Source organism: Halyomorpha halys, unplaced genomic scaffold (assembly GCF_000696795.3).
Source record: "Halyomorpha halys isolate HHAL.00 unplaced genomic scaffold, Hhal_1.1 Scaffold1360.1, whole genome shotgun sequence".
NCBI lineage: Eukaryota > Metazoa > Arthropoda > Insecta > Hemiptera > Pentatomidae > Halyomorpha > Halyomorpha halys.
Genome location: NW_027114311.1, coordinates 88,729 through 108,434, shown reverse-complemented (window position 1 = coordinate 108,434; position 19,706 = coordinate 88,729). Strand labels below are relative to the sequence as shown.

Below are 19,706 nucleotides of genomic sequence, written 5' to 3'. Positions count from 1 at the left end.
AAAATTAGAGAGGAAGTGGATGAGCCCAGGAAGGGAGGCAAGCAAAGGAGCCGAGGAAGCGCATGGAGGTAAATTACAGGAGAAAGGAAGACGCTTAACATCTGAGAAGGATGTCAGCAAAGAGGCGACCAAACATTGAGTAACTATCACTTGAGAGGAGCGGTCTGCTTATATTCCCAGTGAAGGGAGGAGTGAGCTGTCTGGTGGACACGGGAAGCTCAACACCATTCAGTACATGCGGAGAAGTTCGGGAGAAAGGAGCGGCACAGAGAGGGATTATCAGGTCATCATTGGTTGGGGTCGAGTATAAAAAATATTGATGGGAGATAGAATTTTAGAATTGGACGAAGGAACTACAGATGCCAATAAACAATATTGGACGGGAAAGTGCGAGTAGGAGCAGTAACGCAGGCGGGTAATTGGAAGGACTCTATAGTAACTGAATTTGACATTGTTTTTTAATGAAGGAGATGTACTGGGTACAACGGGAAAGACAGTACATAAAATTCCGCTAAAGCAAGAAAGAGCGAAATAGTTAAAGAACTACGATACCCACAGGCGCTCAGGAAGCATATCAGAGAGGAAATCAAAAACTTAAGGAATCATTATGGATAGTATGTAACCATATAACAGTCCGTTGTGGGCGGTGCGCAAGAAACCTACGCTGAATGAGAAAGGGAAAAATATAGGGTGGTAATCGATTATTGTAAGCTCAACGATAATACCGTCGATGAGAAGTATCCGATACCGAGGTTGGAGGATATTTTTGACAAACTAGGAGGAGCTGTGAATCTGTGGCACCTTAGACTTGAAAGCAGGGTATTATCAGATTCGACTGCACCTAAAGGACCAATACAAAAGGGCTTTTACTTTCGAAAGAGGGCATTACGAATTTACGAGAATGCCGTTTGGCCTAAAGAACGCGTCAATTACATTTCAAAGCCTAATAGACGAATGTTTGAGTGGTATAAATGAATCATAATTATGAGAGATAGTTGACCGTGGATGACTTATACGAAGAGAAGATGGTGCGGTCAAAATAAAACACAAATAATTACATCAACTTATTTAATCGTGCCAACGTTTCGGCTAGAGTTTCTAGCCTTCATCAGGGCTAAGAACAGAACAAAATAACTACCAATGAATATAGAATGAATGAACCAATGAATGTTTCTATATTCATTGGTTGCTATCTAGTTCTGTTCTTAGCCCTGATGAAGGCTAAAAACTCTAGCCGAAACGTTGGCAGTTGAAAAGCACTCTCTCAAAATCCGATCTTCACGTGTCATAAAGTACCGAGCCCCATAGTTTAGGCATTTGTGTATTTCTCGATTAAACTTTTTTTTAGAGGTCATGGATGACCGAGCTTGGTGAGCCACAAACTTAGCATTCTCGTGACAGGCAGTGGTGGTTCGAATCCAGCCTGGACGCGTTGACTTTAATCTCGTAGTGGACCCTCGGAATAAATCTCGATTTTTCCACTTAGACTATAATTGGTTCGTAACAGGTCTTCCCCTTCTTAAATTAGAGAACATAAAGATGCTATGTTTTGTAATTATTCAATAAACCGTTTTTTAAGAAGTCACGTCGATAATTCGGAAATTAAACTAACGATGTTTATTATCATACCGAGAGAACAACAATATCGTGAAGGTACTCATGGTCGGAAAAAAAAGAGGCAAATTATAATGAAGAAATCGCAATGACACCTCTAACTTCCATCAGGTCAGTAAAGGAAGAAAACTTTTCAAGCTAAGGTTGAATAATAACCTAGGTTGCAATATCTTTAAAGGTTTATTTTTTTTTTAAGTAACCTATTAAAAATATGTTACTACTTGCCAGTGTGTTTTCTTCTTTCTAAGCACCATTTGATTTAAAATATGTAGTATGGCTTGTACTTGTTGAGCTGTGAATATTAGGGTAGTAAATACCACTAATAATGATTGGGATCTACTCAACTTCAAACAGGCTTCTACATGGAATCTATCTTTAGTCATCATCATCAAGATATTTGCATCCAGAAAAATAGAACAGCTAATTAGGATTTACCACAATATATTTTGCTAATGGAGCCTCCTGAAAGTTTTGATTCACCCCTGACCTGGAGGATTAGGTAACTGACAATGGTCTATACTTAACCTGAACATATTACTTTTACTGTGAACAGGTTTACCTACAGTTAGTGTTAAAGGTTATCTTATTCTGTATCCTTTATCTCCTTTAGTGTCCTTGCATATTATCAACTAGAGATAGGTTTCTTTGAAACGAGTTACACCTGTATGACTCCTCAACATTGGCTTGGGACAGGGATTGTGTCGGGGAACCAAGCTATTCCTAGGGCAGAATTGTTTTTAGTAAATAAGTAATGAAAATCATTACATTATTACAATTTACATTACACTCTCAATTTATTTTTCAAATAATTTTACACAAAAGAATATTTCATATTCACTATAAGACACTAATTGAATTTCTCAGGGTCCTCACAAAAATAAAAACAACTTTTGGGTAACAAAAATTAAAAAGGAAAACAATATATTTCAGTTTTTAAACTATGTTATGCAACTTTTATTTTAAGGCATTGTTTGACTGGTGGCCCACCTAACAAAGATCATCTAATAACCACAAAATGATTACTTTTCAGTAAAATATTACAAATGGAATGTATTGATTTGACTTGACTGAATAGATAATATATTATAGTATTAGTAAAAAAATAAAAAAATAAATAAAAAATAGTGATAGTCAATATACGCAAAGCATGGTTGAAGTTATATGGGCCGTTTGTACCTGGATGAGTTGAGGCAGAGGTCTTAATAACCTCAAAACTGCAGCAGGCCATTCACATACAGTCTAGGAGGTTGAATTTTATTTCTGTAGCGACCCTACGGAATGAAAACTTGATCCCCCATGATGGTTTGATTAGGGTCATACCCTGTAGATAATACCCCTTATTTCAGAAATGACCAGGAAGGGGGGTCATTAAAAAAAAAGTTGAAGTTCTATGACAAAGTATATTAATGACTGCAAATGATTAATTTTTATATTACTATTTATACAAAATACATTTCATGATTCAATGGATGAAAATCACAAATCAGTTATAATGTATTCATGACCTAAATGAATATATAATGATAACTATTTTTGAACATAAAACAAGAATATAGCATTAGTGAACAATAAATATATTTTCTTTTTACAAATATATGAAAAAGTATTTAAACTAAAAAAACTATCACAGATAAATATCACAGAATGTACACTTATATATTATTTAAAAAAATTAAATATATATTCAGGCCAAATTCATTATCACACATGAGGTAGCCTGAAAATTAATTTTCCATCAAATTTGCTTCACGAAAGAACACTGATCAATCAATTTCTTAATTGTTTGATAGTTTTGTTTTTAACAGACGATGACTGTTCCCCTTAAGAGCACCAAATAAAACAACTAATGTCAATAAACATCAGGGAGAAATAAATAAATATTTAATTTACATGAAAACAAAGATCATACAATAATTTCATCTCATGAAGCAAATAGACAGACTTTATTTAGTTAGTAAAAATTTTGATTCTGATAAAAAAAAATTTAGCTTCTTTTTAAGTTCATACTTTTACATAATAATCAGGCATATGTTAAAATAGACAATGCTAACAGAGGAAATGAATTCTCTTCTTAGAAAAAGATGGCATTTTTCTTTTCTTGCTTTCATTTATAGATTTATTAACATTTAATGATAATGTTTCCTTATCTGCAAAAAAGGATTACCTAGAACATAAAACATAATAACATTTACTTTATTATCTGACTTAAATACATTAAGTTACCCAGTAGTAATACAATGTATTGTTTTAAAGGACACCTTGGTTTAAACAAAGTTTTGGTAGGGGGAATGTAAAACAACTAGACTGAAATAATTTTTGTAATGATTAGAAACCTCGGACAATTCAAGAATTTGTAAATTGTTAAGCATAATTAGATGTATAGTTGTAAGATGTCTTTATGAAAAAAATAATTAACCTATTCTAACAAAAACTAATTATTACTTAAGATTATTTCAGAAACTAGTACTTGACATTAATACAGTTATATGACCAACAATGTACATCACTATGCATAGTATAAAGTATATTTAGTGGCTTAGAATTCATTTTTAACAAATTTATTCTGTTTTTGAACTTTAAAATAGAGCTCTCTTGAAAAATCATGTTTTTTGAGATGTGTTTTTGAAAAGAGTGAGCATATATGACGTAAAAATTAAAGGTTTAACATTTTATGGTTTAGATTATTAATAAAATGTTTTATAATGATTATTTAAACACAGCCAAGTCACAAAAAATATAAAGGAAGGATTAGAATAAAAACAAAATGTTAATGTAGAACTTTAAGATTAAAAACAATTTATTAATTTTTATTACTTTCCCAGCAAAGCCGTGGAAAAATAATAATAATAACAGTAATTTTCTTTCCTTGCAAAAAATACAGAATAGTCTCTAATATAAATTTTAGATTATAAACACAACAGGTGGATTTGGAAGGACTACAAGTAGTGTTGATGAATGGTAAAATCCTGACCTGTTCATCTATTTCCTGTTTCAAATATAAAAGGTACTCCCTCTCCAAGTCTGTTAGGACATGATTCCATGAAGCTGTGCTAGTCTGGAGAACAATGGTCCAAGAAAACCACTGGTGAAAATTTCTTTGCTCAGTGGTTTTGTGCTGTTAAAGAAAATATAAGATATAGCCTTAATCAAAATATTACTTAAGAAATTACAGTATTTAAAACATTAAAATACCTCACCCACCTAAATAGCCCAAATCTCCTATCTAGTATTTTCAATATCCAAACATTTGTATTCATAAACTAATTGAAATCAAGCAAATATTAATTAATGCTCCCTCAACTATCTATAATTAAAATATGAAAATTAATTGGCCTAGTTTTCTAGAGGTGCATATGCCTTAATTACCAGTCATATTTGCAACTTTGTTGATTAAATTTTAATGTAAACAACGATTTACTAACGAATGATTGAGGATCTGAAAATCATTTTAAAAAAAACCAATGAAAGCACCATTACAAAAAAAATTACCGTTTGAAAACACAAAGATATACTAATTAATTAAAACAATTTAATATCTGCTGAAAAAAACAATAAATTTATAAAGTCCTAAGACTCAATACCTTTCTTATAATGAAACAAATATCTATAGGATATGATGAGCATGTGAAAGAAATTTATATAACCTCAATTTCAAAGAACAAATCCAGCATTTTTATCACCTTTATCAATAAACTGAAATGATTTTCTAAAAAATCCAATTCTCAGAAACTGAAAATATTTACCCAATATCGTAACTGAATTTACCCACTAGGGGACTTTGAAGAACTTTTTTAAAACATAATTAACTATAATTTAAAGTGTTTCATAACTGCATGTGCCTTCATTATTATTGTTATCTTTATTATACGCTGATAAAATAAAAGATGCATTTACAGTTTAATGATATTACTTAATATAGAATATAGATTAGAAAGTTAAACAGCAAACAATTTTTTATGATAGGTCACGTAAACTAAAGTTCATTGAGTACTAAAGTAACTATAAAACATGGAGAAAAAGAATTAGCTCCTTCTTGAAATATTAATATGAGTTAATTTTATGTCGTTAGTACATCAATATTGAAGAAAATGATTTAGATTCATTGGGCATCAGTTTATTAACGTGTACTTGCTGAAATATGTCTGTAATCAATAGACTTCACTATTTAATTCCTTATTATGAACTCATAAAAAAAAAAAAAGACAAACCATGAATTACTGCAAGCAGCAAACATTAATAGTATTACATAAATATCAATAGATAAAAATATAATAGTTTAGGGGTTTCATATATTACAATTATACATTGCAAATGTATTGAATTAGTGTAAATGATATAATTTACAGTGCAAGCAGACATTTTAAAATATAATAATAAAATATACCGATTAAAAATAAAGTTACTCATTATATTAGTACAAATAAAAGCATGTATTTCTAATAAAATAAATAACGGTGGTAATATAATAACTTTATAAAACCCAAAACCATTTTTAATGATATAAACAGATCACACATATTAAACAGATAACTGGTTCATATTATTTTATGAAAGATCTAAATTTAAGAACCAAATCGTTTTTAAGGAGGCTAGAAATATTCAAGGTAAATGCTTATAATGAATGTAAAGAATTTTAAAACAAACCCTACATAGTTTCTCTAAGGAAAAAAAATCTTTATCAACTGAAAAAAAAAAAAAAAAAAAAAAAAAAGACAAGTTTATCAATCAAAGAAACTTGCTCATCATTTACATTACAAATAAACAGATTTTCATGCATATTATCAATTGATTGATAAAGACATGTTAAACATAAGTTTTTAATGTTTCTTTTATAAATCGTCTTGTAAGCAATACCATCAAAGGGCAGAGATTGTTCGAAGTAATGCTAAATAAAGAGCCTTATTCTTATGAAACTATAAACCAGTATTAGATTAATTAAAACAAATCAATACATAAGAGAATGTATTACGGAAAGTAGGACACATCCAAGGAACTTAAAATGTGAGGATGATTCCTGGGGTATGAAAGAGCATAGATGAGATGGAAGGGAGTAGTTTGCCATTCTAAATGATCATAGTTGTAAAGATGAAGATATAGAAGTATAAGAAACTATTGGTTTGATCAAGATTGTGGATTTGTGATAAAGGAAACAATAAAACAAAACAAAAAGGTTAGGTGAGATTAAGATCAGTGGACTCTTGCTAATCCAAACCAACCCTTAAAAAAAAAAAATGAACATTTGATTTTATGTATATAGAATATAAATACAAACATTCAATAAAACTGTATTATTAACACCTAATGTGCTGGAGCTTAAATATTCTAATAACAAAACTTCAAATGATCCCTCGTTTAATCTCAACTAAGTTTATTTCATTATCCAACATTTCGGTCCTTAGGTCAGTATCAAAGAAATTACTTCATTATTGATTTGTCACAGGCTGATTTCCCATATCAAATAATTCTCGAAACAAAAACAACTATTAAAATAATATAGGTTTCTTATTAAAATTTTATAAAATTACTATTTACTTGAAAATATTTGATTTTGATGCATCAACACCCTTTTTTAAAAAGTTTTTCTTCTAAACCAATCACACTAACACTACAAACATTAAAACCTACCTTCGACAGGTTAGGACTCTGTTACCACCTAATTACAGAGCTTACTTTATTTATATTTAATTTAATCAACATCCTTTTTTATTTATTACTTAACATTAACATTATTTAATAAGCCCTCGATATACCCATTTTTAGGGGATAACCCTCCCAATGGGTAAGCAGTCACCTTGGTTTTCATTGTAACTAAATTTCACTGTGATACTGATCATCTCCTCCGTTTAACTGTGAACGTTTTCTATTAGACAAAGGTCATATTAAAATTATAAAACATATGTAAATTTTGAACAATATAATGATAAACAATTTAATTTTTTAAATAAATAAAATTGTATCCATTTTAGTCTCAAAACATTATTATTCTATTTATAAATGAGGAGAAGATGGTTGGTCACCACCCCTCCAGCCATCTGCAACACCATATAACATACTCCAACCATCTTCTCCTCATTTATCATCCATGGTCAACTATCTCTCATAATTATGTATTCTATTTATAAGTCTTACGTTTCGATCATCCTCAGAGACAATCTTAATACAATTTTAGAACTAAATCATTTTAAAAAAACAACTTCATGCAGGGTATTCTGCCCAGGCCAATCCAACTAATTACCCTAATTAGTCAATTATGACATTAAAATTATCTATCAGTCACCTTTGGTGAAAATGTATCACCTTTTATCACCTAAATTTATAACAAAGGTGACTGTGATAAATAATTTTAATTAATATTTTAATGTGAAAATTGACCAATTAGGGTTTTGTTGGATTGACCTGGGCAGAATAGCCTGCATGAAGTTATTTTTTTAAATGATTTAGTTCTAAAATTGAATTAAGATTACCCCTGAGGATGGCTGAAACGCCAGACTTATAAATAGAATAATAATATTTTGAGACTAAAATGGATAAAATTTTATTTATTTAAACAATATTAACCAGTCTCAAGAAAGTGTTAATATAATTTTTATTCTAGCCCATAAAAAACATAATTGAGCTTTAAAATGTGATTTTTCAGTAAATTGTTGCTTTTAATGTTTTCATACACATCAAAATAGTAAACAATAGGGAAAATTAGATTTAAATGTGAGTCTCATATTTTCACAACTAGAAGTGAAGAAACTAAAAAGAAAATGAGTAATACTGATTGTTTTCTATAAGGTTTTGAATGAACAAACATTTTATTTTGGAATGGAGGAGATTATATACTTATATGAAGTACAACCTCAGAAAAAACAATGGTTCACAAAATCAATGAATCAGTAGCAAATTTAATACGATACAGAAACTTCGGAAAGAGCAGTGTGTGAAAACCATGAAGCCTGTTTAATATCAAGGAAAAGTTTTTATTCTTTTCCTCATACCAAAAACAAACCTAGCACATCTACATGAATGTGAAATAACACTATTTTCAGCAATGATTTAAATAACCAATTTAAGAGTATGAATACAAAAAAGCATATAAAAAGGGCCATGGGTGTAGATAGGCATCTTTAAAAACAGTACAAAAATGCTCTAGAAAAGTTTTTAAAAAGAAATATTAAGATGTGAAAATAAAAAAAAAGGACCCAAACCTATAGTTATTTTAAGATACTTTAAAGTAATAGTAATGATAATGAGTATTAAACATTAATTAAAATTAAGAGTTGATTTATACTTGTATCAAATATATAAATAGGTATTCCAAGGGTAGGATTCCTCAGATATCTGCCTCTTCCCTCCCCCACAAGAATATTTAGTTAGCTACCCCCACCACAAGGGACAGATATTTTTCTCAACCCAGTGTTTCAAGAGCTTCTTGATACAACAATGGTATTTTTTTTAAGCAGTGAAACAATAAGGATTACTTATTCAAGACATATTTAACATAAGTTAAAAGCCCTATTCAATGTAATAATTAATAATATAGTTGAGCTAAGATCTACTTTTGTAGTTCAAACCCTTTAAAATTCAACTATTATGATCAAATTATCATTTACTTAAGCTCTTGATAAATATTTGTGACCAGGAAAGAATATTCAACTCCAATAGAGCTGTAATTAGGTATTAATTCAATGAGGACTATAAACTATTTTGCTCTAAACTAAACAGAATAACTTAATGCATATACATGACTACTATAAGTGGTTTAAGTTAAGGCAGGAGACAAAAGATTATTTTTTCTGTAGCAATAAAAAAATTATATACAATAAATGATTGACTCTATCAGGGCCATCTGGACTAAAGGATAAATAATCCAGTTTATTTACCGAAATATTATGGGGCAATAAATAATTACAAAAAGACAAATATAATTACTTCATATGCTAGTTTACATTACAGAAACAAAGTTCTATGAGCTCTTTTAACAATATCAGCAATTGTTTATAAAAAAAAAAAATCATAGATAATATATTATGTTTGATATGTCAGTATACCGATAATTGTGTTAATATTACTACTATGAAAGCTTATTGTGACAAACAATTATCATTTATGGCAGCAAATTTGTGCTTAGCTTTTAAAATTCGGTAGACAGATAGATCATAATAAAAAAAAGGTATAGTTGAGTTTATGTAATATAAAACTAAAAATTGTGTCTTTCTGATAACTTATACCCTAGATAAACAGAATTATCAATAACTGTATACTTAAAAGATCGACATCCATTTCCAACTAAAGAAAACCCAAACAAAACTACTTTTGAAAATCCCAAGACAAAGTAAAAAATTAGATCCTCATTAGCTAAATGGGAACATGTATTGACTAATTAAGCTCCAGATGCTGTCACAAGCAATGGAAGGGGTTAATTCTTTAAAATTGAAGCTGAACTCACTGGTAAATTTAGTCACCATAAATTATGAAGCACAATTTTTATCACCCTGTAAGAAAATTTAAATGCACTGCTCGATTATCCTTCCCAAAATGTTATATATACCTACACATAAAACTAGAAATAGATATTGTTTATAGAAGAATAGAAATGTTATCCAATAGATAAGATCAAGTGAGTCATTCTAGAGTGACCTGTAACTTTATTTAATCAGTTAAAAACTGAAATTATTAATGTTAAAAAAAAAAAGTTTCAGAGAAAAGCCGTGGGCAACGTATAGAAGGAATTTTTTATGAGGTTACAAAAAATTCATTATTGAAAATAAATAACTGATTCAGGATTAAGCAATTAGAACTTCAATGCTACCAAAATGTATTGATAATCAACAAGGCTTGTTGTGAAGTTGATTAATAACTTCTTTGAATACTTTGCTATGGAGAAGAGATCTGAAATACGTCAAGGTATTTCAGGAAAGAAAAGCACAAAAATATATGAATGATAAGTAGATATTTATAACAAAGACTAAGGGGAAAAAAAGCTAACATATAAAAAAATAAGAAAATGGTTGGGAATGGAGCAAAAAATGAAAATCCATTATTACTTATTTTATTGTTAATTGTTGAAGAATCAAAGTAATTATTATTTATCTTTTATAAAATATGTTATAACTCTCTTTCCCTATTATATTTCTGTTTTGTTTTCCTTTACATCTTTAAACTTTTCACAGTGAGGTAAAATTACAAATTCTGGTCCAAACAACAATGTCTAGTTTTTTCATATTATGAAATAATGTCACAGAACAAACTATCTGGTATTTGAGGCTCTGTCTGTGACCGTCATAGAATACAAATTCAATGGGTTAAGCCTCCTTATTACATTTAATATACTTTATTAAGTTAGTATTCAAATTAATGTTCTTTTATTCCTCCTATATTTAAAGATGTATCTTTTAATGTGAATTATTTAGTTTGTTTTGTATTTTCCCACTATAATTTATTTTTGGTTTCTAATTCTACCACAACCATTATCTTGATATCATTGTCAACAATGTCTTCACTTTACAATTAAAACTAAAAATATACTAAAATAAAAATAAAGTAGATGAGTATAGGCGGCTTTGAACTGTTTAAATTTATAAGTAAATTTTATGCAATAATATCAAAAATTAAGAAAAGCATTGATACAAAAATAAAGAAAATTATATTTAGGACTTAAATGGTGTTTTGTTTTATACAAGGTAAAATTTAAGTTAATTATAGAATAATAAGTACGTTTATACAACATAAAAATAACTATAAACAGAAAGAAAATAAGAACCTTGAGAATTCAAGAAACCCACAGTCTATCACGCAAGTACCCTAAAATAAGGGAAAAAACCTGGTGGCTAATTTTTTCTTGACTAATCACCTCCTTGCACAACTGTTGGTCCAGTGCTTCCATACATGGGTTCCAGCAGTTTTTTAAAAATAGAAATCATTGAGGATAAAAAATCTCAAGGTCACAATGAACCTTGGCACTTACTAAACTTAGGAATTATAAGAACAAGCACATTTGCAAGAACAGGAACTGTACTCAGTAATTTAGATTCTGGATAGAGGAGAAAATATTTAGACTGATCACTACTAATAATCTACCTCATACTACATACATCTTTAATTGGATATCATTTTCATATTATGGAGCCATTGTAAAACAGATTTTTCCATTTTGGTATCAAGTATTTGTAATAAAAATTACAAGTACTTACATTTGTATTACTATTACCTGTAATTGGTAATTGCAATTACTTTGGCTCACCTTGTAATTATGGTTCCACAGTAGTTCATTAAGTTATTGTATTTCTAAAATTCCAAATTACAGTAATTGTAATTACTTTTTGCCCAAATCTGCAGCTAATGGTGTTATAACAAATAATATATATATTTTATTATCAGGCAATTTAAGTTACCTATTTCTTTATGAATTCACATAGGAGTGGTTAATTATATTTAAAAAAATTCCATACTTCGAGGGGTTACTTCATACAAAATTAAGAATAAGTAAAGTTCTGTAACCAGTATTTATATTATGACATCAGAAAAGCAGTGTGTTAAACTTTTGAAATAAGAAGTCTTGTTTTTACTAAATGGTAATGGTGGCATATAAAGATTTTCCTGTCTAACTTGTATCCTCTCCACTTCACCATTGGACCATTCCATATAAAATGTCCATTTTTATTATTTCACATATTTTAAGTGGGATTAGTGGACTTTTGTTATTCACTAAATTAATACAGATTATAATGAGCTGTTATTAATCCTCTCTTTTATGATAATATTTACTATCATTCCAATTGATTACATATTGTTTGGTATGCCATCAAATATGACCATGGCAACACGTGATTTTCGAGTTTTAACTTTTTTTTTTAGTTTAAACTTGTGTCGATCAGCAGCCCAACCTGGAAGAAACATTACCACAGCATTCAGGGAAGGGTGTTGTAATGAATGGACTATTCAAGGATAGTTTGGAATTTTTTTGGTTGGTGACACAGATTTGGAAACCAATCCATATGAACCTCCTCTAGCAATTGATGGCAATAAACTTAGGCTTACGGTGGAAGAAAAGCCTTACAGAACAGTTAAAGGACTTGGAATACAAGTGTATCGACGCTTAAAACCACTGATAAAGTAATAAGGTAGATCTATGTATACCTCATATACTTAATGAGCGGCAGCAGCTGAAGCGTTATAAGCCATGCATTTCACAGCTTACTAGGTAAAAAATGAGCCTTTTCTCGAAAGGATAATCATGTGCGATAAGAAGTGGATTGTATATGTGCGGTAAATCTAAAAGAATCATAAACTTGACAATAAGGCTTTAATAAGTAAAAACTTAACTGAACACATTTCACAAACATTGATGGTGATTTTCAAGAAATTTTTTTTTAGTTTAAACTTGGAGGCTCAGAAGTCCAAGCTACAAGAAACATTTGGTAATGTTGGTGTCCAAGGAAGGATGCCATAACGAACAGACCATCAATGGTTTGAAAAATTTTTGGCTGGCAACACAGATATGGATAACCAATCCAGATGAAGACCATCAGAAATTGATGATGATGAACTTAGGCTTACAATGGAAGAAAATCTTTACCAAACAGATAAGGGACTTGTAGGAAAACTGAATAAAAGTGCATCAACACTTAAAAACCCTAGGGTAAAAAAAGTAGATCTATCGGTACCTCATGTACTTTTCTCGAAAGGACAACCACGTGTGAAAAATAGGTAGAATGTATGTGACATCAGTCATTAGTGAGGTCAGTGGTTGAACATAAACATAAGACCTACACATGCCAAAAACAAATTTGCATTAAAAATAAAAATATTGGTTTCTGTGTGGTGGTCAATGACAGGAATAATTCTGTATCCATTCCGTTCCGGAATTTGGACACCTTCCTTAAATGTAAAACTTTTGAAAATGATTCTCAGGTCAAAAACAAATTTTCTGATTCTCACAAAACCCTGAATTTTACAGTAATGGGATTGAACAGTTCAAGACACATTGAGGAAAATGTATAGAAAATGAGGGTAGATATTTTGATTTCCTTAAGTTGTTTTACTAAACAACCTTTCCTGTGAAACTATCCAATAAATGGTCGTCTGTTCTTATTCCTTTGAATCAACCAGTTAAGTTAGCATACTACATTGCTGTAATGTCAAGTAAAGATAGTGCAAAGAATCCTCCTCGTATTTGTTAACTTAGCATCAAAATAGTTAAGATATCTACATGACAAACTAAAAGGTATTCTGTAAAGAATAAGATTATCATAATCTTAATCTGATTTGATTAGTAAATATGAATACTTCAAAAACATTCAGACTTTTTTTTTTTTTACAAACAATTGAGGCAAATTAATTTTTACAAAGTGACATTATTACTGATGCAATATAACGGCTATGGTTCCTTGAAAAACAAAAACTTATAAATTTCCTAATAAGATTTAATGGAATTCATCATCTAAACAAGAAGTAAACTGTTCACACTAACAGTTGAATTTATAATTACAGAAATCTTCTACCCCACTAGTTTTTCATACTTTTAACAAAGGAGAGCCCACTTTATATTACACATTGTTTTACTACCTAAGCGTATGTATCCATCTACCCTTAGCTGATACCTCATAAAAGAAGTAGTTCCGTAATGAACAGTAAATACTAATAAAAATCATTTAATGTTAATTTTACTTCATTAAAAATTTATTTATTTTGGGTGAGCTTACCTATTTTTGTCAATTTTAATTTTAAGATTTGAGCATTATTTCTATTAGGACCAAAGGAAACAGATCAAAAATAATTAATTTTTAAAATCTAATAATATTGATTCATCTGCACTTTTAATTGTTTTTCACTTTATTAAGTAAATAATTTAATCTCTGGATATCAAAATGAGATAAAGTATGCTTACCAGCAATTTACTTTACATTTATACATCACTATCCTACTACTTATGCTGGAGAACAGTGCCGCTATCGGTGTGCTCACTGGCTTTGAACGTCTCATCTCAAAAAAAAAATTACTGAATACAATACTACTATTCTGATATGCAGTGATCAAAAGGTTCACAACTATTAAAGACCAGGAGATTTAGATTTTAAAACATTTTATGATCTATTTATCCAATAAACTTAAAAAAACAAAACAAATATATTTACATTATCTAAAATATTTACAAATAAAACAATTGTATTACATCATTTTCTCGAGGATATCTAGATATTATTTAATTTATAAGTAAATACCTACATTTTCTTAATTAAAAGAATATTTAAAGATATCACACCAAAAGTAATATTAATTCAGGGAACAAGTGATTAAATCTGAGGTAGAATGATCCTAAATATTAAGAAATGAATTTTTCAATAACAAAATCTATTAGTCATCTGTCTATTTGAGTTTAAAACATATGAATTTTTGTATATTGTCAACAATTATGCCAGAAATTAAAAAAATGGCAATGCTTAACTTAAGAAAAATGATGCCAATTTTTTCCAACAAACACTCTAAAATTTATGTCACAATTTAATTATGACTTTATTTTGGAAATATTTTATGCTTCAGAAACTGAATTTTTTTTGCCCACATTTAATCTAAATATAATTGACAAATTTTTAATTCTCTTCCCCAAACAATAAGACGAAGTGGAGTATATAAATGGCAATACTATATTCCAATTAACTGATATTTAAACTGGACTCCAGAGAAAAGAAGATAATAACAAGATGAATGTGACATTCCTTAAAGTAATTGAACGACTAACTTCCATTATTAACTAATTTTTCATTCTTATCTTCGCTTCCTCAGATGTAACCTCAGTTAGGGATATTGTGTTACTTATAAGTATCTAAATCCAATATAACTGGATGGTAAGTACTGATATTCCAATATCATTAGGTGAAAAGTTTCAATATTCCTTCCAACATTATACTTTATGGAGCCAAAGAAAAAAAAAAAATCACAGGCCTAAAATAGAGGTAGCGGTAGAGGTGGAAAAAATATCGAATATAACATTCTTGATAGTGTCAACACGATAAACATACTGAATAAAAATATCAGAAGTACCAGCCTCAGTCTCAGTACGTTTATCACTGTTTAGACCTGGACCATGGTAAGTTAAAAATGCTGAAATTTGAGGTTCAAGTTCTAAGATTCTTGATATCCTTATTGAAGAAAAGGGAGAAGAAATATAAATTTTTAAGTATTTAACACTTTGTCATTTAGACATTTTAACGATTAAATACACTCCAATTACTTCCTGTTCCGTAGAACTTCATGCAAAATAAAGATTTGTTTAGAGATAAGGTTACTTTCTAAGGAAAGCTGAGAACGTCCTACATACTTTCCTTAAGATATTAGATTTGTTATAAATTATAAGCTCCAGTCAACGATACAATCTAAGAAATACCTAAAACAAAATAAGTGTTTTTTTTTTATAGATGTGCCACTATTTAAGCAAAGCAGCAATATATTGGCTAACATCAACAGCTTCATAGCCAAGAGAAAAATATTGGTTTGAATAGATAACAGTTTTCTATATACATAACAAAGTAATTGTTTGAACATCATCTATTATGCAGGACTTTGATGAATTAAAGCATCTCATTTTGCTAAAACAAAGTGACAAGACTACTTTTCTTTATGACTATTGGCAAGAATCATAAATACAAAACTAATTTGCACTACTTTGTTGACATAGGAACCATCTGCCACAGTAATTGGTAGAAACCATATGTAAAAGCAAATATTCTCATTAATAAGCTAAAAAAAATATCCTGAAGACGCCAATGAAATTAAGAAATACGTGCCATAATTTCTATTTGAGTAAACACTTCATTAGAACAAGAATGTAATACTTTTAATTAAGCGAGGTTTTAATAGTAGTGTTTTTCAGTTCCTGGTAAAAGAAAACTACTACTGCCGACAATCGGAAAGTTCGGAGAAACCCACCAAAAAATATATGAGAATTGCAGGAGCAAATTAACAGTAAACAATAAGGGATTTTATAATGTGAAATCACACAAAAAATTTGATCATCAGTAAAAAATTGCTGGAGCTTGGATAGAATGTATTAAAATACCCACCACATTCGTTAGACCTTCACCGCTATACTTCCGCAAGGTTCAGGTTCTTCAAAGCTCATTGTATGGTATAAAATTCATTTCCTAAGAAGCCTTTAACAGCACCTTGTTAAGTATTCCACAGATGAAGACAATGGACTCCTTTTAAAAACGAGGTATCATAAAGTTCACTGAAAGATGGCAAAAGGTCATTGAACAAAATGGGTAAAACATTATTGATTGATCTTAGTTCTGAATATAAATAAATTATTTTGAAAAAAGTAAGTTAAGATTTGATAAATCAATTTTAACTTTCGAGGTTATTGTTCATCACAATAAAGCCTTTTATCATGTCAAAAAATTCAAACTGTTTGTTCAAGCTATCAACTTTTTCTACAGAAATAAAAAACATTAAATAGTCAATGACAAATTGCAACAAGTTCTAGAAAATAATTCACTTCTTGTTTTTATCAGCTAATAAAGCTTTTTGACACCATATTTGTGAGAAAAATTATTCCCATTTTTAATTAATGTAAATTGGGCCGTTATAAATACAGTAATCTTTAAAATAATTAATCTACACATTTGTTGAAGTAAACTTTTATTTTTACTATTAAATTAAATAAAGGATGTGCAAAAGGGAGTATTTAGCACTCTTAGAATGTGTAAATATTTAAGTTGGTAAGAAACCAATATGAGGAGGGAGTACAGTCAATCAAATGGATAGATCAAAAATAATCATTATATAAATTGCCTTAAAAATGTTTGCAACAGCTAAAGACTTGAAATTGTTTTTTGTTTTTTTTTTCTCTTTCATACAAATATGTCAAGTATATTACTATAGAAGTATCCTTTTTTAAAGACTATTTTTGGGTGAAGTATTCACTGGGATGAGTGACTGTTTCAACTGAGCTCCCATTATGTTTCATTTGTGGAGGAAATTTAAATTGAACTTACCTTAATTTCAATGTAAAGGGCCCCTTAGGGTCAATGGCAGGGCATCTTGGAGGATGTGGCAGGTAAATGTGTCCCCGAGGGTCTACGGGGAAGTGGTAAGGTAAACAAAATTATCTTCATTATTCTTCTTTTTCCTTATGGACATCTTATCCTCATTTTGGGCAAATGTTGTGGTGGGCCAGATAATATCAGAGCTAAACTTTGCCCTGGAGGACTCAGCAACTTTTGAGCTGCACTTGCACTAATTCAAGTGATTAACAAGTTTGGTTGAAACAAAAAATAAAACGACACCAATAATAAAACACAAAGAAAAAAATTCTTTACTCGTATTTATTTTAAACATTTTTCCTTAATTATATAACTGTCTAAAATATAATTTAACGAAAATTAAATTTTGAATGACACTAACTCACCAAACTTATTATCACTTTCATTATGACAATATGTCAGTTTTATTTATTAAAGTTAATTTATTTTTTTGGGGGGTGGGGGTGTCAGGGACAGGGTTGTGGGAGGGGAAAGTCATTTGGACAATAATCTTTTGGACAAATATAACGTCTCAAAAGAAATAAAAAATGCATTCAGAAGATTTTTTCTATTCTATTTTTTATTTGTAGATCAATTAAATAATCAAAATGCACTACTCACTTGGACTTCTAACATGGAAATGGAACTAAGGTGGTACGTTATAAAGCTCCCTTGAATTTTTGTACTTAAAAAGAATAATATGGTGCTTATTTCATTAAAAAATTATGTTTGGTGTAAATGTTAAACAACAATAGGGAAACTATATATAAGTGTTTGTATGTGAAGATTTTGTGTAAACATGTATAATTTATGGTCGGCCATTATTGATATACTGAATTGATAAATACATATTCATTTAAATTAACCAAGAACTAAATTACAGTAATATCATAAATCATTCTTGGGGAAAAAATATTAAAATTAAAAGTACACTATACCTCTATGCTATGTGAAGGAAGAATGTAAAATAATCTCTCAAACCGACCAACCTAGAACTATTTTCTATCAACATGTCTACATACAGTACAAGATACCGAACATAAAGAAAAAATCAAATTAAATGTATAAGAGGAAATGATTATGATTAAGTAGATCCTTTCGGACCTCGGTCACTCTTGATAGACCTGGTTCAACACATCAGTACCTGCCGCGGGACTCTCTAACTGCCTGCTGCAGCAGGTACTGAGCCAGCTGTATCTGATCAGGGTTCCCCTTAATAGTAATGATTCTATCATTAGATCCTGGAAGGGGCTCATCAATAGTAATCTCAGCTCCAGAGTCAGAACGCACTTTCCTTATCCGGGATCCACCCTGTAATAACAAAGAAATATCAACCTATAACCTTAAATCATTGAAAGCATATAATATGATCCAAATTAACATAACTTATAATTTTGTTAAAATAAAATGTAATACCAGGATGTAAACAAAATCTGTTTTCATCTTTTTATTAAAAAAAAGTTAATCCTAAAAATATAAGCCATCACTTGTTACCATTCAAACCTCTTTCCGAGTAGATTATTAATAAAACCAATAGTAACAATGTTAAAAGTGCTAACAAAAGTTCCTAAAAATTGCTAATTTTGATACATATTAACTCTTTAATTAGAAGAGGGCACCCAGTAATTTTTTTGAAATTTAATTTTATTTCCATTGGTTTATAACAGTAACATGTGTTTAATCTTTTGAGGTGTTGATAATTTTCAGATCTTTAGTTCTTCTCCAGTGTACCACACACTAGAATTTCCAATGAAATATTTTGTTTTTGAGATTATGATAGCAAATAAAATTGTAATACAAATTCACATCAGACCCTTTTTAGATCAGTCGCATCCTAAAGGTGTAAAACAAAAAACAAATTGTTATGGTTATAGAATTCAATTTACCATAGGAATCCATCCTCATAATATGAGTTTCATTGACTGGCCAAGGAGACTAAAATGACCACCAAGATGTTTCAACAAATAAATGCCTTAATGATGATGACGAATATACTAATAGGAAATTGAATTAAAAAATGATTTTGTTCGATTTCTCACACTGATCGTCGAAAACAAGACACAAACAAAAAATATATATATATAT

General features: G+C 29.6%; 1 protein-coding gene across 8 annotated transcripts in view; it reads right to left on the bottom strand.

The window, feature by feature from the left end:
* Nucleotides 1-2,994: 2,994 nt before the first annotated feature.
* The window catches only part of LOC106689432 (heterogeneous nuclear ribonucleoprotein K), a 38,820-nt gene continuing 22,108 nt past the window's right edge, over nucleotides 2,995-19,706 (bottom strand). For 5 of the 8 annotated variants that reach the window (XM_014434386.3, XM_014434391.3, XM_014434389.2 and 2 more), the window contains exons 7-9: nucleotides 18,766-18,932; nucleotides 4,586-4,729; nucleotides 2,995-3,778 (exon numbers count right to left, since the gene is read on the bottom strand). In XM_014434386.3, the coding sequence (XP_014289872.1) occupies nucleotides 4,639-4,729; nucleotides 18,766-18,932 (258 nt within the window). In that variant the 3' untranslated portion in view covers nucleotides 2,995-3,778; nucleotides 4,586-4,638. Of the gene's footprint in view, nucleotides 3,779-4,585; nucleotides 4,730-16,661; nucleotides 16,829-18,725; nucleotides 18,933-19,706 lie in introns of those variants that run through there. The other 3 variants (XM_014434388.3, XM_067051507.1, XM_067051508.1) reach the window with 3 other exon arrangements.